The 22972-nt window shown below is 44.8% G+C and overlaps 1 protein-coding gene across 2 annotated transcripts in view; it reads right to left on the bottom strand.

The window, feature by feature from the left end:
* Window positions 1–2697: 2697 nt before the first annotated feature.
* Window positions 2698–22972, bottom strand: part of LOC148000472 (uncharacterized) — a 42079-nt gene continuing 21804 nt past the window's right edge. Inside the window, exons 4-6 of one of the 2 annotated variants that reach the window (XM_087589376.1) lie at window positions 3844–13469; window positions 3419–3741; window positions 2698–2843 (exon numbers count right to left, since the gene is read on the bottom strand). In XM_087589376.1, coding sequence (XP_087445502.1) covers window positions 2821–2843; window positions 3419–3741; window positions 3844–13181 — 9684 coding nt within the window. In that variant the 5' untranslated portion in view covers window positions 13182–13469 and the 3' untranslated portion in view covers window positions 2698–2820. Of the gene's footprint in view, window positions 2844–3418; window positions 13470–22972 lie in introns of both variants that reach the window. The other variant, XM_087589374.1, reaches the window with a different exon arrangement.

Genomic DNA, 22972 nt, shown 5'->3' with positions numbered 1-22972 from the left:
CCTGGATTTTAGATTCAAAATGGTTTAAGCAAAATGAAATGAGGGTCCCAAAGACCAGGGTTCATTTCATAATATTTAAATTTATGAAGTGTAAGGATCTTGACTGGCTAAAGAAACAAAAAGGTGTAAGAATGGGACAATCTTGAGAAATAGTAGAATGGGGATTCTACACAGTACATGTGGGAAGTTACATGTGGGGAGTAAATGGACTGACAGAATGAAAAATTCCAGTTCATCAAGTCGGAGTATTTAAAGAATATGTTCAATAAACAGAGGAATATTTTGGAATTAGAATGCATAATTTATTATTTATATGAAACTGCAGCTTAAAGACTAATTAATTAAGCCTTTAGAACTACAAGATGATCAAGAAGCATGTGGACAATGGAATGTCTACTACTGTGCTACTGGTTCTCCTTCCTAAGCTAGTACAGCCTAAAAATAGGAAATAAGGGATAGAGACTGGGGTGCTTGGTAAAACTCAATTGGCAAAACACTTGTCCTGAAAACCTCATTGCAGATGTGGGTATAATGGGATCCCCAAAGCTTACTTTCCTGCAAGTATGAAGATAATTTTGCTCCAAGACAGAAAATCAAACACACTAGGGATTTGAGTGAGTGAACAGTCTCCAAAATGGAGGGACCAGGGGTGGAACGAAAATGAGGGTTGATGGTCTGTATTCAGTCCCTAGAACCCACAGAATAGCAGAACAGAACTGTCAAGTGGCATTGTCCTTTGGCCCAAACACAGTAATCCACGTGTGGGGGGTAAAGTGAGAGAAAGACAATATCAGTCTCTATCTTTCATATGTGGATCAATGCACAAACAAGATGTACACATGTACACAATGTGAGTACTGGGGTTCAGGGTCATAGATCCAATTCAAAATGTCTTTGACCCATCTGCAAACACAGGTCATATTAGAGTAAAATGTTCTTAGTGAATTTTTTTTTACATAAACTAGACAATGTATTGAAATTTCATAAGATTTTATGATAAAATTTACCATGTTGAGATATATATATATATATATATATATATATATATATATATATATATATATATATATATATATATATATACCTTTAGAGATGGATGGGCTGTTAAGAGTTCTAGTTTTGACTGTAGAGCTCTCAGTTTTAATTGCTAGCACATTGCTGGTCACTCACAACTATCTGTAACTCCAATTCCAGGGGAACCAGTACTGAATTCTATCACACATGCTGCATAGAAAATGCACAGCAGCAAAATCTTCTACATATAAATCTAATCAATTTAATGATATAAAAAAATGTAATTTCTTTAACTTAAACATGTTAAAGTGCTGAATAGATGGGCTCTAAAAGAAACATTGGAAAAGTATTTATGACTTAATTCAATGATTATGTTTTCTTATAGAAGGCCTAGGATTGGCTCTCTTTAGTTATACAGGCCTCTTATGCCTAGGAGCCCTAAATAGGAATGCAATCCAGTGGGGCTCAGTGAAAAGGAAGGTAAGCATGACCCCTCCCTCTCAGGAGGCAGCCCATAAAATACAGGATGCCCATGATAGACTCTACAGACCCAAGAAGGTAGAAAAAGAAGGGCACAAGAAAGGATATTTGAGAATATAGAATGGTTATGGAAGGCATATGGATGGATGAAAGGAGCTGATTAAGAAAGGAGATAGAAAGGGATAGGGTCAGGCAGGGTTCAGTGTGGGAAGGAGGAGGGAACCATGATAATGAATGGAGATCTGTAACTTGTAAGGGTGTTGAGTGAGGGTACAACCTCAGAGAGAGAGACAGAGAATGGGATAGGGGAGGCACACAAGAATCAGTGGAGGTTGTGAATCATAGCCTTGGGGATACAGAGCCTGGGGTGACTGGCTCTTCTAGCTACGCAGCAAGCCCACTGGAGCAATTCGAACATCAACCCAACCACAAAACTTTAAATCCAATTTTTTTCCTGTCTACAGTCAATGAAGGAACAGGGCTGGAGGAGAGACTGAGGGAAAAGCCAACCACCAGCCTACCCAACTTGAAACCCATCGCATTGTCAAGCAACAGTCCCTGACACTATTAATGATATCCTGTTATGCTTGCAGACAGAGTCTAGCATAGGCTGTCCCATGAGAGGGTTCACCCAGAAGCTGACTTAGATGAACACTCCCAGCTAAAATTGGATGGATCTTGAAGACTGTCATGGAAAAATAAGTGGAAGGATTGCAGTCCCTCAGACGATAAGAACGCCACAGGAAGACTAACCAAATCACCTGACCTGGACTCTTAGGGCTCTTAGAGACTGAACCACCAACCAAAGAACATACAGAGGCTGGTCCTAAGCCTCCACACACATAGGTAGGAGATGTGCAGCTTGATCTTTGTGTGAGTCCCAAACAATTACAGCATGGGTTATCCTAAAGGATGTTGCCTGTATGCAGAATAGGTTCTTCTAGCTAGATTGTGTCCTAGATTAGTCTCACAGAGACTTCATGTTCCAGGGTGGGAAGATAACCAAATGGCCCCTACCCACTGAGAGGAGAAGGAGAGTGGGGCACAAGGGAACAATTATGGGAGAGGCTGACAGGGAGGGGGCAGTGAGCAGGATGTAAAGTAAATAAGTAAATATTAAAATTGAAAATATTAAAATTGAAAATAATTGAAAAAAGTTTCCAGGAAGCATCACATGGCACAACTGAGACTCCAATGAAACAATCAATTTTTACTTCAGTCTACAATCAGACTGAACATTTTATTTTAAAATTTATATATATGATCAATTCTCCCACACAGACTGTGTTTTGATATTCCAATCGATCCTGGAGGAGCATCAAGGGTCTAGGGATCAGGAGCCGCAGCCACTAGAAGAAAAAGAAGAATTATTAACAGTATCATCAGGCACATCTCTGGTGATATTGTCATGCCCAGCATCAACAACATCAGTGTCATTATCATGTAGATATCAATGTAGACATATCAATGTAGAGAGAAACAGTGAGAAGGTGGATGCTTCTCTTGTTATTTTTAATCTCAGAAGTTGCTTCTTTTGGAATGTTGCGGTCAAAGGCTATGCTAACTTCAGAAGTCAGAGTTCAGAATGACAGCGATAAATAGACAATAACATTTAACAGGAAGTTTTCCCGGCTTAGTCATTCAGGAAACACATGTTTTCACTGGAAGTGACAATAATCTCCTCATTCTAGAATAGGAAACATCCAAGTAGGAAAAAATATTACCTGGTCAGTTGTATTTCTCTAAACTGGATTTGTTACATTATGAAAATTATTTTCTATAAATTGAGAAAAAATAAATTTTTCAGGTTCTAGGTTATGCGTAAATAGCCCTATAGAAGTATGAAATTTATTAACAAAAGAGACCTAGGTTTCTAGTAAAACAATCTTAATCTATTTTAAGCTACTATTTTAGTTTAACTTACCTGGTCCGACTCTCTTCTTAGTGGGAGCTCCTTGGCCATTTTCTTCATGCCATGCTTGTTGAATTTGGATTTTCATCCATGTTATGATGGATAAGAGTGAGGATATAAGCCATATGAAGAGCAAAAAAGGTATGCGTGGTATCTCTGTTGCCCGAAGATATCCACTCTCCCTGAGAAGGATCAAGCTGTGGTTTATTGGTTCAGCTCGTGCGGAAGCATGAAAAATATCCTCAGCACCCTGAGTAGCAGGCAGACCTTCTTCTACGTCAGGAGTAAAAGAAGATTCCTCATCTGAAGTAGCAGAATCAAATATTTCTTCTTCACTAAGGGATATCAAAAGAGTCAGGTTAGTCATTTGAATGGAGTCAAGGGAATAACAAGTGCAGGAACCAGGAGTGGGCTCTGGGTCAGCATGGGGTTTGTACCTTGTACTCTCCTTGTAAAGAGGTAAATCAACTACATAATCCAATCCAATGTGACTAGCTGGTCCTGAGTCATGACTCTCAACTAACACACTACTGTCAGCAGCACATGTAACAGACAGCCGAGGTTCAAGAGCAGCCAGACAGTCAGCAACAATGGCAGGATCTGTAGGCTCAGCATCAATAGCAGCCATACTGTCAGCAGGGTGGGTGGACATACTGGACTCAGGCTGAACAGCAGGCAGACAGTCAGCAGTACTGGAGCAATTAGTATGTTCAGGCTCAACAGCAGTCAGAATGTCAGCATGGTGGGTGGCCATAGTTGGCTCTGGCTCAGCAGAGTCCAGACAGTCAGCAGCTTTGGTGGAATTAGTCAGTTCAGGCTCAATAGCTACCAAACTGTCAGCAGGGTGTGGGGACATAGATGACTCAGGCTGAACAGAATCCAGACAGTCAGCAGGGTGGTTTGACCTAGTTAGCTCAGGCTGAACAGTAGCCAGACAATCAGCAGCTTTGGTGGAAAAAGTAGGCTCAGGCTCAACAGATGCCAAAGTGTCAGCAGGCTGGGTGGACATGGTTGGCTCAGCCTTGAGAGAAGCCAGACAGTCAGCAGCTTTATTGGCATGAGACAGCTCATGCTCAAGAGCAGCCAGACTGTCGGAACGGGGGGTGGGCATAGCTGGCTCTTGTTCAATAGAGTCCAGACCGTCAGCAGCATTGGTAGAATTATTATGTTCAGGCTCAACAGCTGCCAAACTGTCAGCAGGCTGGGTGGACATGGTTGTCTCAGTCCCAACAGAAGCCAGATAATCAGTAGCATTGGTGGAATTAATCAGCTCAGCCTTGAGAGAAGCCAGACAGCCAGCATCTTTGTTGGCATGAGACAGCTCATGCTCAAGAGCAGCCAGACTGTCGGCACGGTGGGTGGACATAGCTGGCTCTGGCTCAACATAGGCCAGGCAGTCAGCAGCACTGGAGGATTTAGTCGACTCAGGCTCAAGAGCAGCCAGACAGTAAGCAGCATTGGTGGAATGTGTAGGCTCAAGCTCATCAGTAGCCATATTGTCAGCAGGGTGGGTGGACATAGTTGTCTCAGTCCCAACAGAAGCCAAACAATCAGAAGCATTGGTAGAATCAATTGACTCAGCCTTCTGAGAAGGCAGACAGTCAGCAGTGTTGTTGGAATTAGTCAGCTCATGCTCAAGAGCAGCCAGACTGTCGGCATGGTGGGTGGGCTTAGCTGGCTCTTGTTCAACAGAGTCCAGACCGTCAGCAGCATTGGTGGAATTATGTTCAGGCTCAACAGCTGCCAAACTGTCAGTAGGCTGGGTGGACATGGTTGTCTCAGTCCCAACAGAAGCCAGACAATCAGTAGCATTGATGGAATTAATCAGCTCAGACTTGAGAGAAGCCAGACAGTCAGCATCTTTGTTGACATGAGACAGCTCATGCTCAAGAGCAGCCAGACTGTCGGCACGGTGGGTGGACATACCTGGCTCTGGCTCAACATAGGCCAGACAGTCAGCAGAATTGGAGGATTTAGTCGACTTAGGCTCAAGAGCAGCCAGACAGTAAGCAGCGTTGGTCGAATTTGTAGGCTCAAGCTCATCAGTAGCCATATTATCAGCAGGGTGTGTGGACATAGATGACTCAGGCTGAACAGAGCCCAGACAGTCAGCAGGGTGGTTTGACCTAGTTAGCTCTGGCAGAACAGTAGCCAGAAAATCAGCAGCTCTGGTGGAAATTGTAGGCTCAGGCTCAACAGCTGCCGAACTGTCAGCCGGCTGGGTGGACATGGTTGGCTCAGCCTTGAGAGAAGCCAGACAGTCAGCAGCTTTGTTGGCATGAGACAGCTCATGCTCAAGAGCAGCCAGACTGTCGGCATGGTGGGTGGACATAGCTGGCTCTGGCTCAACGGAGTCCAGATTGTCAGCAGCATTGGTAGAATCATTATAGTCAGGCTCATGAGCAATAGGAATATCAGCAAGGTGGGTAGACATGGTTGTCTCAGACCCAACAGAAGCCAGAATATCAGCAGCATTGGAGGAATTAGTCGACTGGGGCTCAAGAGCCGCCAGAAAGTAAGCAGCATTGGTGGAATGTGTAGGCTCAAGCTCATCCATAGCCATATTGTCAGCAGGGTGGGTGGACATAGATGACTCAGGCTGAACAGAGTCCAGACAGTCAGCAGGGTGGTTTGACCTAGTTAGCTCTGGCAGAACAGTAGCCAGAAAATCAGCAGCTCTGGTGGAAATTGTAGGCTCAGGCTCAACAGCTGCCGAACTGTCAGCAGGCTGGGTGGACATGGTTGGCTCAGCCTTGAGAGAAGCCAGACAGTCAGCAGCTTTGTTGGCATGAGACAGCTCATGCTCAAGAGCAGCCAGACTGTCGGCATGGTGGGTGGACATAGCTGGCTCTGGCTCAACGGAGTCCAGACTGTCAGCAGCATTGGTAGAATCATTATAGTCAGGCTCATGAGCAATAGGAATATCAGCAAGGTGGGTAGACATGGTTGTCTCAGACCCAACAGAAGCCAGAATATCAGCAGTATTGGAGGAATTAGTCGACTGGGGCTCAAGAGCGGCCAGAAAGTAAGCAGCATTGGTGGAATGTGTAGGCTCAAGCTCATCCATAGCCATATTGTCAGCAGGGTGGGTGGACATAGTTGTCTCAGTCCCAACAGAAGCAAAACAATCAGTAGCATTGGTAGAATCAATTGACTCAGCCTTCTGAGAAGCCAGACAGTCAGCAGTGTTGTTGGAATTAGTCAGCTCATGCTCAAGAGCAGCCAGACTGTTGGAACGGTGGGTGGGATTAGCTGGCTCTTGTTCAACAGAGCCCAGACCATCAGCAGCATTGGTGGAACTATTATGTTCAGGCTCAACAGCTGCCACACTGTCAGTAGGCTGGGTGGACATGGTTGTCTCAGTCCCAAAAGAAGCCAGACAATCAGTAGCATTGATGGAATTAATCAGCTCAGTCTTGAGAGAAGGCAGGCAGTCAGCATCTTTGTTGGCATGAGACAGCTCATGCTCAAGAGCAGCCAGACTGTCGGCACGGTGGGTGGACATACCTGGCTCTGGCTCAACATAGGCCAGACAGTCAGCAGCATTGGAGGATTTAGTCGACTCAGGCTCAAGAGCAGCCAGACAGTAAGCAGCGTTGGTCGAATTTGTAGGCTCAAGCTCATCAGTAGCCATATTATCAGCAGGGTGTGTGGACATAGATGACTCAGGCTGAACAGAGTCCAGACAGTCAGCAGGGTGGTTTGACCTAGTTAGCTCTGGCAGAACAGTAGCCAGAAAATCAGCAGCTCTGGTGGAAATTGTAGGCTCAGGCTCAACAGCTGCCGAACTGTCAGCAGGCTGGGTGGACATGGTTGGCTCAGCCTTGAGAGAAGTCAGACAGTCAGCAGCTTTGTTGGCATGAGACAGCTCATGCTCAAGAGCAGCCAGACTGTCGGCATGGTGGGTGGACATAGCTGGCTCTGGCTCAACGGTGTCCAGACTGTCAGCAGCATTGGTAGAATCATTATAGTCAGGCTCATGAGCAATAGGAATATCAGCAAGGTGGGTAGACATGGTTGTCTCAGACCCAACAGAAGCCAGAATATCAGCAGCATTGGAGGAATTAGTCGACTGGGGCTCAAGAGCCGCCAGAAAGTAAGCAGCATTGGTGGAATGTGTAGCCTCAAGCTCATCAGTAGCCATATTGTCAGCCGGGTGGGTGGACATAGTTGTCTCAGTCCCAACAGAAGCCAAACAATCAGTAGCATTGGTAGAATCAATTGACTCAGCCTTCTGAGAAGCCAGACAGTCAGCAGTGTTGTTGGAATTAGTCAGCTCATGCTCAAGAGCAGCCAGACTGTCGGCACGGTAGGTGGGCTTAGATGGCTCTTGTTCAACAGAGTCCTTACCGTCAGCAGTATTGGTGGAATTATGTTCAGGCTCAACAGCTGCCAAATTGTCAGTAGGCTGGGTGGACATGGTTGTCTCAGTCCCAACAGAAGCCAGACAATCAGTAGCATTGGTGGAATTAATCAGCTCAGCCTTGAGAGAAGCAAAAAAGTCAGCATCTTTGTTGGCATGAGACAGCTCATGCTCAAGAGCAGCCAGACTGTCGGCATGGTGGGTGGACATAGCTGGCTCTGGCTCAACATAGGCCAGACAGTCAGCAGCATTGGAGGATTTAGTCGACTCAGGCTCAAGAGCAGCCAGTGTGTCAGCAGGGTGATTGGACATAGTTGGCTCTGGTTCCACATCAGGCAGACTGTCAGCAGGGTGGGTGGACATGTTTGGCTCAGGCTCAAGGTCAGCCAGACAGTCAGCACCTTTGGTAGAAGTATTATGTGCAGGCTCGTCAGCAGTCAGAATGTCAGCAGGGTGGGTGTACATAGTCGGCTCAGGCTCAACAGCTGCCATACTGTCAGCAGGGTTGGTGGACATAGTGGGCTCTGGTGCAACAGCAGCCCGACAGTCAGCGGCATTGGTAGAAATAGTCGGATCAGGCTCAAGGTCAGCCAGACAGTCAGCAGTGTTGTTGAAATTAGTCAGCTCAGGCTCAAGAGCAGCCAGAGTGTCAGCAGGGTGGGTGGACATAGTTGGCTCTGGTTCCACATCTGGCAGACAGTCAGCAGGGTAGGTGGACATAGTTGGCTCTGGTGCAACAGCAGCCTGAAAGTCAGCGGCATTGGTAGAAATAGTCGGATCAGGCTCAAGGTCAGCCAGACAGTCAGCAGTGTTGTTGAAATTGGTCAGCTCAGGCTCAAGAGCAGCCAGAGTGTCAGCAGGGTGGGTGGACATAGTTGGCTCTGGTTCCACATCAGGCAGACTGTCAGCAGGGTGGGTGGACATGTTTGGCTCAGGCTCAAGGTCAGCCCAACAGACAGCAGCTTTGGTAGAAGTATTATGTTCAGGCTCGTCAGCAGTCAGAATGTCAGCAGGGTGGGTGGACATAGTCGGCTCAGGCTCAACAGCTGCCATACTGTCAGCAGGGTTGGTGGACATAGCGGGCTCTGGTGCAACAGCAGCCCGACAGTCAGCGGCATTGGTAGAAATAGTCGGATCAGGCTCAAGGTCAGCCAGACAGTCAGCAGTGTTGTTGGAATTAGTCAGCTCAGACTCAAGAGCAGCCAGAGTGTCAGCAGGGTGGGTGGACATAGTTGGCTCTGGTTCCACATCAGGCAGACAGTCAGCAGGGTGGGTGGACATAGTTGGCTCTGGTGCAACAGCAGTCTGAAAGTCAGCGGCATTGGTAGAAATAGTCGGATCAGGCTCAAGGTCAGCCAGACAGTCAGCAGTGTTGTTGAAATTGGTCAGCTCAGGCTCAAGAGCAGCCAGAGTGTCAGCAGGGTGGGTGGACATAGTTGGCTCTGGTTCCACATCAGGCAGACTGTCAGCAGGGTGGGTGGACATGTTTGGCTCAGGCTCAAGGTCAGCCAGACAGTCAGCAGCTTTGGTAGAATTATTATGTTCAGGCTCATCAGCAGTCAGAATGTCAGCAGGGTGGGTGGACATAGTCGGCTCAGGCTCAACAGCTGCCATACTGTCAGCAGGGTTGGTGGACATAGCAGGCTCTGGTGCAACAGCAGCCTGAAAGTCAGCGGCATTGGTAGAAATCGTCGGATCAGGCTCAAGGTCAGCCAGACAGTCAGCAGTGTTGTTGGAATTAGTCAGCTCAGGCTCAAGAGCAGCCAGAGTGTCAGCAGGGTGGGTGGACATAGTTGGCTCTGGTTCCACATCTGGCAGACAGTCAGCAGGGTAGGTGGACATAGCAGGCTCTGGTGCAACAGCAGCCTGAAAGTCAGCGGCATTGGTAGAAATCGTCGGATCAGGCTCAAGGTCAGCCAGACAGTCAGCAGTGTTGTTGGAATTAGTCAGCTCAGGCTCAAGAGCAGCCAGAGTGTCAGCAGGGTGGGTGGACATAGTTGGCTCTGGTTCCACATCAGGCAGACAGTCAGCAGGGTGGGTGGACATAGTTGGCTCTGGTGCAACAGCAGCCTGAAAGTCAGCGGCATTGGTAGAAATAGTCGGATCAGGCTCAAGGTCAGCCAGACAGTCAGCAGTGTTGTTGAAATTGGTCAGCTCAGGCTCAAGAGCAGCCAGAGTGTCAGCAGGGTGAGTGGACATAGTTGGCTCTGGTTCCACATCAGGCAGACTGTCAGCAGGGTGGGTGGACATGTTTGGCTCAGGCTCAAGGTCAGCCAGACAGTCAGCAGCTTTGGTAGAATTATTATGTTCAGGCTCATCAGCAGTCAGAATGTCAGCAGGGTGGGTGGACATAGTCGGCTCAGGCTCAACAGCTGCCATACTGTCAGCAGGGTTGGTGGACATAGCAGGCTCTGGTGCAACAGCAGCCTGAAATTCAGCGGCATTGGTAGAAATCGTCGGATCAGGCTCAAGGCCAGCCAGACAGTCAGCAGTGTTGTTGGAATTAGTCAGCTCAGGCTCAAGAGCAGCCAGAGTGTCAGCAGGGTGGGTGGACATAGTTGGCTCTGGTTCCACATCTGGCAGACAGTCAGCAGGGTAGGTGGACATAGCAGGCTCTGGTGCAACAGCAGCCTGAAAGTCAGCGGCATTGGTAGAAATCGTCGGATCAGGCTCAAGGTCAGCCAGACAGTCAGCAGTTTTGTTGGAATTAGTCAGCTCAGACTCAAGAGCAGCCAGAGTGTCAGCAGGGTGGGTGGACATAGTTGGCTCTGGTTCCACATCTGGCAGACAGTCAGCAGGGTAGGTGGACATAGTTGGCTCTGGTGCAACAGCAGCCTGAAAGTCAGCGGCATTGGTAGAAATAGTCGGATCAGGCTCAAGGTCAGCCAGACAGTCAGCAGTGTTGTTGAAATTGGTCAGCTCAGGCTCAAGAGCAGCCAGAGTGTCAGCAGGGTGGGTGGACATAGTTGGCTCTGGTTCCACATCAGGCAGACTGTCAGCAGGGTGGGTGGACATGTTTGGCTCAGGCTCAAGGTCAGCCCAACAGTCAGCAGCTTTGGTAGAAGTATTATGTTCAGGCTCGTCAGCAGTCAGAATGTCAGCAGGGTGGGTGGACATAGTCGGCTCAGGCTCAACAGCTGCCATACTGTCAGCAGGGTTGGTGGACATAGCGGGCTCTGGTGCAACAGCAGCCCGACAGTCAGCGGCATTGGTAGAAATAGTCGGATCAGGCTCAAGGTCAGCCAGACAGTCAGCAGTGTTGTTGGAATTAGTCAGCTCAGGCTCAAGAGCAGCCAGAGTGTCAGCAGGGTGGGTGGACATAGTTGGCTCTGGTTCCACATCAGGCAGACAGTCAGCAGGGTGGGTGGACATAGTTGGCTCTGGTGCAACAGCAGCCTGAAAGTCAGCGGCATTGGTAGAAATAGTCGGATCAGGCTCAAGGTCAGCCAGACAGTCAGCAGTGTTGTTGAAATTGGTCAGCTCAGGCTCAAGAGCAGCCAGAGTGTCAGCAGGGTGGGTGGACATAGTTGGCTCTGGTTCCACATCAGGCAGACTGTCAGCAGGGTGGGTGGACATGTTTGGCTCAGGCTCAAGGTCAGCCCAACAGTCAGCAGCTTTGGTAGAAGTATTATGTTCAGGCTCGTCAGCAGTCAGAATGTCAGCAGGGTGGGTGGACATAGTCGGCTCAGGCTCAACAGCTGCCATACTGTCAGCAGGGTTGGTGGACATAGCGGGCTCTGGTGCAACAGCAGCCCGACAGTCAGCGGCATTGGTAGAAATAGTCGGATCAGGCTCAAGGTCAGCCAGACAGTCAGCAGTGTTGTTGGAATTAGTCAGCTCAGGCTCAAGAGCAGCCAGAGTGTCAGCAGGGTGGGTGGACATAGTTGGCTCTGGTTCCACATCAGGCAGACAGTCAGCAGGGTGGGTGGACATAGTTGGCTCTGGTGCAACAGCAGCCTGAAAGTCAGCGGCATTGGTAGAAATAGTCGGATCAGGCTCAAGGTCAGCCAGACAGTCAGCAGTGTTGTTGAAATTGGTCAGCTCAGGCTCAAGAGCAGCCAGAGTGTCAGCAGGGTGGGTGGACATAGTTGGCTCTGGTTCCACATCAGGCAGACTGTCAGCAGGGTGGGTGGACATGTTTGGCTCAGGCTCAAGGTCAGCCAGACAGTCAGCAGCTTTGGTAGAATTATTATGTTCAGGCTCATCAGCAGTCAGAATGTCAGCAGGGTGGGTGGACATAGTCGGCTCAGGCTCAACAGCTGCCATACTGTCAGCAGGGTTGGTGGACATAGCAGGCTCTGGTGCAACAGCAGCCTGAAATTCAGCGGCATTGGTAGAAATCGTCGGATCAGGCTCAAGGTCAGCCAGACAGTCAGCAGTGTTGTTGGAATTAGTCAGCTCAGGCTCAAGAGCAGCCAGAGTGTCAGCAGGGTGGGTGGACATAGTTGGCTCTGGTTCCACATCTGGCAGAGAGTCAGCAGGGTAGGTGGACATAGCAGGCTCTGGTGCAACAGCAGCCTGAAAGTCAGCGGCATTGGTAGAAATCGTCGGATCAGGCTCAAGGTCAGCCAGACAGTCAGCAGTGTTGTTGGAATTAGTCAGCTCAGGCTCAAGAGCAGCCAGAGTGTCAGCAGGGTGGGTGGACATAGTTGGCTCTGGTTCCACATCTGGCAGACAGTCAGCAGGGTAGGTGGACATAGTTGGCTCTGGTGCAACAGCAGCCTGAAAGTCAGCGGCATTGGTAGAAATAGTCGGATCAGGCTCAAGGTCAGCCAGACAGTCAGCAGTGTTGTTGAAATTGGTCAGCTCAAGCTCAAGAGCAGCCAGAGTGTCAGCAGGGTGGGTGGACATAGTTGGATCTGGTTCCACATCAGGCAGACTGTCAGCAGGGTGGGTGGACATGTTTGGCTCAGGCTCAAGGTCAGCCAGACAGTCAGCAGTGTTGTTGAAAGTAGTCAGCTCAGGCTCAAGAGCAGCCAGAGTGTCAGCAGGGTGGGTGGACATAGTTGGCTCTGGTTCCACATCAGGCAGACAGTCAGCAGGGTGGGTGGACATAGTTGGCTCTGGTGCAACAGCAGCCTGAAAGTCAGCGGCATTGGTAGAAATCGTCGGATCAGGCTCAAGGTCAGCCAGACAGTCAGCAGTGTTGTTGGAATTAGTCAGTTCAGGCTCAAGAGCAGCCAGAGTGTCTGCAGGGTGATTGGACATAGTTGGCTCTGGTTCCACATCAGGCAGACTGTCAGCAGGGTGGGTGGACATGTTTGGCTCAGGCTCAAGGTCAGCCAGACAGTCAGCAGTGTTGTTGAAAGTAGTCAGCTCAGGCTCAAGAGCAGCCAGAGTGTCAGCAGGGTGGGTGGACATAGTTGGCTCTGGTTCCACATCAGGCAGACAGTCAGCAGGGTGGGTGGACATAGTTGGCTCTGGTGCAACAGCAGCCTGAAAGTCAGCGGCATTGGTAGAAATCGTCGGATCAGGCTCAAGGTCAGCCAGACAGTCAGCAGTGTTGTTGGAATTAGTCAGCTCACGCTCAAGAGCAGCCAGACAGTCAGTAGCATTTGTAGAATTTGTTGGGTCAGGCTCGGCAGCATCCAGGCTGTCAGCAGTAGAGGTGGAAGCTTCACGATCAGCAGTAGCCTTAGGAATAGAATTTCTATGCTCAGAAGACACCGCATAGAAATTATCTGTTTTATATTTTTCATCCTAAAACGAAAATTAGCAGTGATACTTTTGATTGAAAATTTACTGATTTTATTCATTCTATCACCCTTCTGATAATGTCAGAACCTGGATTCATAGTCCCCAAACTATTTGTGTATTCTGTCGAAAGTTAGCACGACATTCAGTGACATTCAGTGAAGTCTGCTTCCTGTCTGCTTGAGTAATTGGCCCAGAGTTTTTCAAAGTCTTTACTGTGGATCTCTTTAGGTTTATACTTAGATTTCTTCTGCTCTTTGCTACCTGAAGTCATTTTTCCTTGTAAGATGGAAATATATAAATAGAAAGGACAAAATGTGACTCTTGGCCTCTGATGTTTTGCTCTACTCTTCCTCTAAATAATGATTTTGTAATATTCTCTTTCCTTCATATTCTATGGTTCATTCTGCACTGTTTCTCTCTAAAACTCTCCAAGTAAAAAGGCCACCTCCCTCCCTCCGCCCCTCCCTCCCTCCTCCCTCTCTCTCTCTCTCTCTCTCTCCCCCCGTCTTTTTGTACTTTCTGCTGCACTACCCCTCAAGTAGCCACTTTTCTTATTCCTTCGTGAGAGAGATGGGAATATTCTTTATACCACATCTTTCTCTGGATAATCACCTTCTCTTTCATGCAATTAAGCATCACTTTTAAACGAGGTGCTTCATTCTATAAACTAAGGTTACATTGATTACTTAGCATTAAGGGTGGGTACTAAGGAAATGTCTACATTCCAGTTTGAGAGATTAAAGGTCTGTGCAAAGGCTGAACCACAGCAATTAGTAGAAATTTGTTTATAAGTAAACAACGCAATCTGGGAGGAGGGCACAGTATCGTCAACTATTCTGTAACATCATGACTATTGCTACACTTACAGGATGTATATTAAGACCTCATCCAGCACCTCTGTGGTGGCTTGAATGTCAACAGCCCCATAGGCTCACATTATGCTTGCTGTGCAGAGCGCTGAATTATTTTCAAAAGGAGTAGGTGGTGGGGCTGTTTTGTAGTAAAACTGTTGCCAGGATGAGGTTTAAGATTTCAATAGAGAGACAGAGCTGGAAACAGAGTAGAACAACAGTGCTTTCTTTTGGCATCTGAGACACCGCCAGAACCTGAAGGGACTGACCATATAAACAGTTCTCTACACCCAAATCCTGTGGGAGGGAGAGCTAAACCTTCAGAGAGGCAGACATGCCTGGGAAACCAGAAGAGACTGCACTCTGCACACATTACTGACTCCAGAGGAAAACACCAAACGCCATCTGGAACCCTGGTGCACAGAAGCTCCCGGAAAGGGCGGTCAGAACTTCCTGGTGGCTGCCGCCGCGGAGAGCTCATAAGCAACACCCCATGAGCAACCTTGAGCCTCCGGATCACAGGTAAGACCAACTTTTCTGCTCCAAGTGACCTGCCTGGTGAATTCAGGGCACAGGCCCACAGGAACAGCTGAAGACCTGTAGATAGGAAAAACTACACGCCCCAAAGCAGAACACTCTGTTCCCATAACTGGCTGAAAGAAAACAGGAAAACAGGTCTACAGCACTCCTGAAAAACAGGCATATAGGACAGTCTAGCCACTGTCAGAAATAGCAGCACAAAGTAACACTAGAGATAATCTGATGGCGAGAGGCAAGCACAGGAACCCAAGCAACAGAAACCAAGACTACATGGCATCATCGGAGCCCAATTCTCCCACCAAAGCAAACACAAAATATCCAAACACACAAGAAAAGCAAGATCTAGTTTCAAAATCATATTTGATCATGATGCTGGAGAACTTCCAGAAAGACGTGAATAACTCCCTTAGAGAACAAGTAGAAGCCGACAGAGAGGAATCGCAAAAATCCCTGAAAGAATTCCAGGAAAACATAAATAAACAAGTAGAAGCCCATAGAGAGGAGTCACAAAAATCCCTGAAAGAATTCCAGGAAAACACAATCAAACAGTTGAAGGAATTGAAAATGGAAATAGAAGCAATCAAGAAAGAACACATGGAAACAACCCTGGAAATACAAAACCTAAAGAAGAGACAACAAGCTTCACCAACAGAATACAAGATATGGAAGAGAGAATCTCAGGAGCAGAAGATTCCATAGAAATCATCAACTCAACAGTCAAAGATAATGTAAAGCGGAAAAAGCTACTGGTCCAAAACATACAGGAAATCCAGGACTCAATGAGAAGATCAAACCTAAGGATAATAGGTATAGAAGAGAGTGAAGACTCCCAGCTCAAAGGACCAGTAAATATCTTCAACAAAATCATAGAAGAAATCTTCCCTAACCTAAAGAAAGAGATACCCATAAGCATACAAGAAGCCTACAGAACTCCAAATAGATTGGACCAGAAAAGAAACAGCTCCCGTCACATAATAGTCAAAACACCAAACGCACAAAATAAAGAAAGAATATTAAAAGCAGTAAGGGAAAAAGATCAAGTAACATAAAGGCAGACCTATCAGAATCATACAGACTTTTCGCCAGAAACTATAAAATCCAGAAGATCCTGGACAGATGTCATACAGAACCTAAGAGAACACAAATGCCAGCCCAGGTTACTGCATCCTGCAAAACTCTCAATTAACATAGATGAAGAAACCAAGATATTCCAGGACAAAACCAAATTTACACAATATCTTTCTACAAATCCAGCACTACAAAGGATAATAAATGGTAAAGCCCAACATAAGGAGGCAAGAGATACCCTAGACGAAGCAAGAAACTAATCGTCTTGGCAACAAAACAAAGAGAAGAAAAGCGCACAAACATAACCTCATATCCAAATATGAATATAACAGGAAGCAATAATCACTATTCCTTAATATCTCTCAACATCAATGGCCTCAACTCCCCAATGAAAAGACATAGATTAACAAACTGGATACGCAACGAGGACCCTGCATTCTGCTGCCTACAGGAAACACACCTCAGAGACAAAGACAGACACTACCTCAGAGTGAAATGCTGGAAAACAACTTTCCAAGCAAATGGTCAGAAGAAGCAAGCTGGAGTAGCCATTCTAATGTCAAATAAAATCAATTTTCAACCAAAAGTCATCAAAAAAGATAAGGAAGGACACTTTATATTCATCAAAGGAAAAATCCACCAAGATGAACTCTCAATCCTAAATATCTATGCCCCAAATACAAGGGCACCTACATACATAAAAGAAACCTTACTAAAGCTCAAAACACACATTGCACCTCACACAATGATGGTAGGAGATTTCACCACCCCACTCTCATCAATGGACAGATCATGGAAATAGAAATTAAACAGAGACCTAGACAGATTAAGAGAATTCATGAGCCAAATGGACTTAACGGATATTTATAGAACATTCTATCCTAAAGCAAAAGGATATACCTTCTTCTCAGCTCCTCATGGTACTTTCTCCAAAATTGACCATATAATTGGTCAAAAAACGGGCCTCAACAGGTACAGAAAGATAGAAATAATCCCATGCATCTTATCAGACCACCATGGCCTAAAGTTGGTCTTCAATAACAATAATGGAAGAATGTCCACATATACGTGGAAATAAAACAATGCTCTATTCAATGATAACCAGGTCAAGGAAGAAATAAAGAAAGAAATTAAAGATTGCTTAGAATTTAATGAAAACGAAGGTACAACATACCCAAACTTATGGGACACAATGAAAGCTGTGCTATGAGGAAACTCATAACGCTGAGTGCCTGCAGAAAGAAAGAGGAAAGAGCATATGTCAGCAGCTTGACAACACCCCTAAACGCTCTAGAACAAAAAGAAGCAAACACACCCAGGAGGAGTAGAATGCAGGAAATAATCAAACTCAGAGCTGAAATCAGCCAAGTAGAAACAAATGGACCATAGAAAGAATCAACAGAACCAAGAGATGGTTCTTTGAGACAATCATTAAGATAGATAAACCCTTAGCCAGACTAACTAGAGGACACAGAGAGTGTGTCCAAATTAACAAAATCAGAAATGAAAAGGGAGACATAACTACAGATTCAGACGAAATTCAAAAAATCATCAGATCTTAGTATAAAAGCCTGTATTCAACAAAACTTGAAAATCTGCAGGAAATGGACAATTTCCTAGACAGATACCAGGTACCAAAGTTAAATCAGGAACATATAAACCAGATAAACAACCCCATAACTCCTAAGGAAATGGAAGCAGTCATTAAAGGTCTCCCAACCAAAAAGAGCCCAGGTCCAGACGGATTCAGTGCAGAATTCTATCAGACCTTCATAGAAGACCTCATACCAATATTCTCCAAACTATTCCACAAAAATGAAACAAACGGAGCACTACCGAATTCCTTCTATGAAGCCACAATTACTCTTATACCTAAACCACACAAAGACCCAACAAAGAAAGAGAACCTCAGAACAATTTCCCTTATGAATATCGACACAAGAATACTCAATAAATATCTGGCAAACCAAATCCAAGAACACATCAAAACAATCATCCACCATGATCAAGTAGGCTTCATCCCAGGCATGCAGGGATAGTTTAATATACGGAAAACCATCAACGTGATCCATTATATAAACAAACTGAAAGAACAGAACCACATGATCATTTCATATGATGCTGAGAAAGCATTTGACAAAATTCAACACCACTTCATGATAAAAGTCCTGGAAAGAATAGGAATTCAAGGCCCATACCTAAACATAGTAAAAGCCATATAGAGCAAACCAGTTGCTAACATTAAACAATATGGAGAGAAACTTGAAGCAATCCCACTAAAATCAGGGACTAGACAAGGCTGCCCACTCTCTCCCTACTTATTCAATATAGTTCTTGAAGTTCTAGCCAGAGCAATCAGACAACAAATGGAGGTCAAGGGGATACAGATGGGAAAAGAATAAGTCAAAATATCACTATTTGCAGATGATATGATAGTACATTTAAGTGATCCCAAAAGTTCCACCAGAGAACTACAAAAGCTGATAAACAACTTCAGCAAAGTGGTTGGGTATAAAATTAACTCAAATAAATCAGTAGCCTTCCTCTACACAAAAGAGAAAAAGCTGAGAAAGAAATTAGGGAAATAACACCCTTCATAATAGATCCAAATAATATAAAGTACCTCGGTGTGACTTTATCCAAGCAAGTAAAAGATCTGTACAATAAGAACTTCAAGACTCTGAAGAAAGAAATTGAAGAAGACCTCAGAAGATGGAAAGATCTTCCATGCTCATGGATTGGCAGGATTAATATAGTAAAAATGGCCATCTTACCGAAAGCAATCTACAGATTCAATGCAATCCCCATCAAAATACCAATCCATTGCTTCAAAGAGTTAGAAAGAACAATTTGCAAATTCATCAACAAAAAGCCCAAGATAGCTAAAACTATCCTCAACAATAAAAGGACTTCAGGAGGAATCACTATCCCTGAACTCAAGCACTATTACAGAGCAATAATGATAAAAACTGCATGGTATTGGAACAGAGACAGACAGATAGACCAATGAAACAGAATTGAAGACCCAGAAATGAACCCACACACCTATGGGCACTTGATTTTTGACAAAGGAGCCAAAACCATCCAATGGAAAAAAGATAGCATTTTCAGCAAATGGTGCTGGTTCAACTGGAGGTCAACATGTAGAAGAATGCAGATCGATCCATGCTTATCACCCTGTACAAAGCTTAAGTCCAAGTGGATCAAGGACCTCCACATCAAACCAGATACACTCAAACTAATAGAAGAAAAACTAGGGAAGCATCTGGAACACATGGGCACTGGAAAAAATTTCCTGAACAAAACACCAATGGCTTATGCTCTAAGATCAAGAATCGACAAATGGGATCTCATAAAACTGCAAAGCTTCTGTAAGGCAAAGGACACTGTGGGTAGGACAAAACGGCCACCAACAGATTGGGAAAAGATCTTTACCAATCCTACAACAGATAGAGGCCTTATATCCAAAATATACAAAGAACTCAAGAAGTTAGCCCACATCGAGACAAATAACCCTATTAAAAAATGGGGTTCAGAGCTAAACAAAGAATTCACAGCTGAGGAAGGCGAAATGGCTGAGAAACATCTAAAGTAATGTTCAACATCTTTAGTCATAATGGAAATGCAAATCAAAACAACCCTGAGATTTCACCTCACACCAGTGAGAATGGGTAAGATCAAAAACTCAGGTGACAGCAAATGCTGGCGAGGATGTGGAGAAAGGGGAACACTCCTCCATTGTTGGTGGGAAAGCAGACTGGTGCAACCATTCTGGAAATCAGTCTGGAGGTTCCTCAGAAAATTGGACATTGAACTGCCTGAGGATCCAGCTATACCTCTCTTGGGCACATACCCAAAAGTTGCCCCGACATATAAAAAAGACACGTGCTCCACTATGTTCATAGCAGCCTTATTTATAATAGCCAGAAGCTGGAAAGAACCCAGATGCCCTTCAACAGAGGAATGGATACAGAAAATATGGTACATCTACACAATGGAATATTACTCAGCTATCAAAAACAATAACTTTATGAAATTCGTAGTCAAATGGCTGCAACTGGAAAATATCATCCTGAGTGAGGCAACCCAATCACAGAAAAACACACATGGTATGCACTCATTGATAAGTGGCTATTAGCCCAAATGCTTGAATTACCCTAGATGCATAGAACAAATGAAACTCAAGACGGATGATCAAAATGTGAATGCTTCACTCCTTCTTTAAAAGGGGAACAAGAATACCCTTGGCAGGGAATAGAGAGGCAAAGAATAAAACAGACACAGAAGGAACACCCATTCAGAGCCTGCCCCACATGTGGCCCAATCATATACAGCCACCCAATTAGACAATATGGATAAAGCGATGAAGTGCATGCCGTCAGGATACGGATGTAGATCTCTCCTGAGAGACACAGCCAGAATACAGCAAATACATAGCCGAATGCCAGCAGCAAACCACTGAACTGAGAACGGGACCCGCGTTGAAGGAATCAGAAAAAGAACTCGAAGAGCTCGAAGGAGCTCGAGACCCCTTATGAACAACAATGCCAAGCAACCAGAGCTTCCAGGGACTAAGCCACTACCTAAAGACTATACATGGACTGACCCTGGACTCTGACCTCATAGGTAGCAATAAATATTCTAGTAAGATCACCAGTGGAAGGGGAAGCCCTTGGTCCTGCTAAGACTGAACCCCCAGTGAACGTGATTGTTGGGGGGAGGGCAGCAATGGGGGGAGGATGGGGAGGGGAACACCCATAAAGAAGGGGAGGGGGAGGGATTAGGGGGATGTTGGCCTAGAAACCAGGAAAGGGAATAACATTCGAAATGTAAATAAGAAATACTCAAGTTAATAAAAAAAAAAGATTTCAATAGACTGGTGTCATTTCCACTAAGTTCTCTCTTTCCTGTGTAGGTCAAGATGTGATCTCTCAGCTGCTGCTTCATCGTCATGCTTGTCTGCCTGAATCATGATGGTGATTTCTGTATCCAATTTAACCAAGAGACCCACTTCACACCATCTCTTTCTTCTAAACATTTTCTTTCCCATGATATTTTTTACAACTATAGAAAGTGACTAACATAAGCATCAGCTAGTTACAATAAGAGTGTATTTAACAGAGTCTGAAGGATTCATTCAAAGCTGTGAAGTGGTGTTACCCAGGGGATTTGGTCACAAAATGTGTTATCAAATTCCATAAAGCTAGCTTAGATAGGATGCCCGGAACACTCGTTGATTTAAATAGATAAATTCAGGAAGTTGGGCTTGTGAATGGGTTTGATGCTGCATTGTAAATGGGAAGCCTCATTGACTCATACTGCATAAGAAATAAGATCTTCACATGTTTGTTCTTCCTTACACCTCAGGGAAACCCATAACATGGCAGTCTACTTTTGACTTTCAGTGCCAGGTTTGAGGATGATTTACGTTTCTTACTTGCAAAACTGACACGTCAAACATTCTCTGCATCAACAAGCAATATATCACAGAGAAGATTCAACAGAACAGGTGAAGGAGGACTGTTGATCAAAGAATAATGTTGAAGAAGCATGCATTTCCTCTTAGTGTTCACACTATTAAAATGGATCATGAGAGAATTTAAGTTCCTTGGATTTCCTGAGAAAGACAGACTTGAATATAGCAAACCATGGGGTATGTTACACACATAGTCATGTTTTCATATGCAATGTGTTACCAGACTACTTATCACTACCCCATTGAACCATCTGGCTGGCAAATATGCATATACACATGTGTGTGTGCACTTATACGCATGTATGTATTTGTAACTACATATGTGTACGTGAGAAGATGTGTATACATGCATATATATGCAAGTATATGTATATATGTATATATGTATATATATTTACTGCTTTTAAAATAAAAGGAGAAAGATTGGTGTATAGCCGTTTAGAATAAAAATGAAATGTAGTAAGTGTGAATTTCTCATTCATGTGATCTTTTTCTTTCAGCCAAACTAGGCATCACCTTTGAAATGTGCCTGTGTCATTGTAAATCCTGCTGGCTGTACTTGTTTATAATGACTTATACCTGGTATTCCGCTAGCATGGGGTAGAGAACTGGTATTAACTAGCTAAGGTCTTTCATTTTTTTATTTTATACTCATTACACTGCATTTCCCATGTAGTCTTGTGGGAAGTCTTGTGTTCGTTTGGTTTTATTCAAATTTAACATCAGAAATGATGTTTAGTTTTACTTCAGTGACATTTATTCCTTGGAAGAATGGAAACTACCTTTGTCTTAGTTGTCTCTGTAAGATCCCACTGCTGTAATGATATTGTGGATTGTATTCTAATCATGGGCATATAAAATTTAGTTACTATATTCATCACCATTATTTGTACATTCCATAGCATCATAAAATTCTAGTTAGGATAAAATGTGTTTGCATTAGAAATTTTAGTTTAGAAAATTCTAATGACTTTTCACTGCAATAGAAGGTGATTGCCGAATGAATTTCTGTTTATTAAAGTACCTGAGTTCTATGTCTTTGCTAAGTTCTTCCTAGAATAAAAATTACTCAGGTTCATCACCTGTAGTAGTTAATTGGAAACCAAATTTATCTAGGCATAAACGAAGAGCATTTGAGTTTGGTTTCTGTAAATTACAGTTTCTAATGATTCCATTATGTGTAATAATTATATCTGAACTTCCTCTTTCCTAATGATGAAATTAGAGGTCTAGAGGAAGGTAGTTAGCTACGTGTTGACAGTATGCAGTGGAGTAAGGAGTAAGTAGTGTGTGTAAGATCAACAGACACACCCTTCTGCTTGCTTTGTAACTTCTGAAAGGGGATTTAAACAGGAAAGATGGCTGTTACTTTTGAATTTGTTTCTGTACTTTCTGTGACAAAATATCTGATGGGGAAAACCAGTCACTTATTTCAAGGAAGGAACAGGGAGGCCTGACTTTTGGCAGTACATTGTTGGTTCTCACATGCTGGTAGACCGGGAAGCAGATAACACAGTACTGGTACCACAAGTAGTCATAGCCATTAAAATCTACCACTGAAAACCTTCTGC

This window comes from Rattus norvegicus, chromosome 16 (assembly GCF_021556685.1).
Source record: "Rattus norvegicus strain SHRSP/BbbUtx chromosome 16, alternate assembly SHRSP_T2T, whole genome shotgun sequence".
In the NCBI taxonomy this organism is placed as follows: Eukaryota; Metazoa; Chordata; class Mammalia; order Rodentia; family Muridae; genus Rattus; species Rattus norvegicus.
The sequence above is the reverse complement of the archived record's forward strand: the minus strand, read 5'-3'. Positions and strand labels throughout refer to the sequence as shown.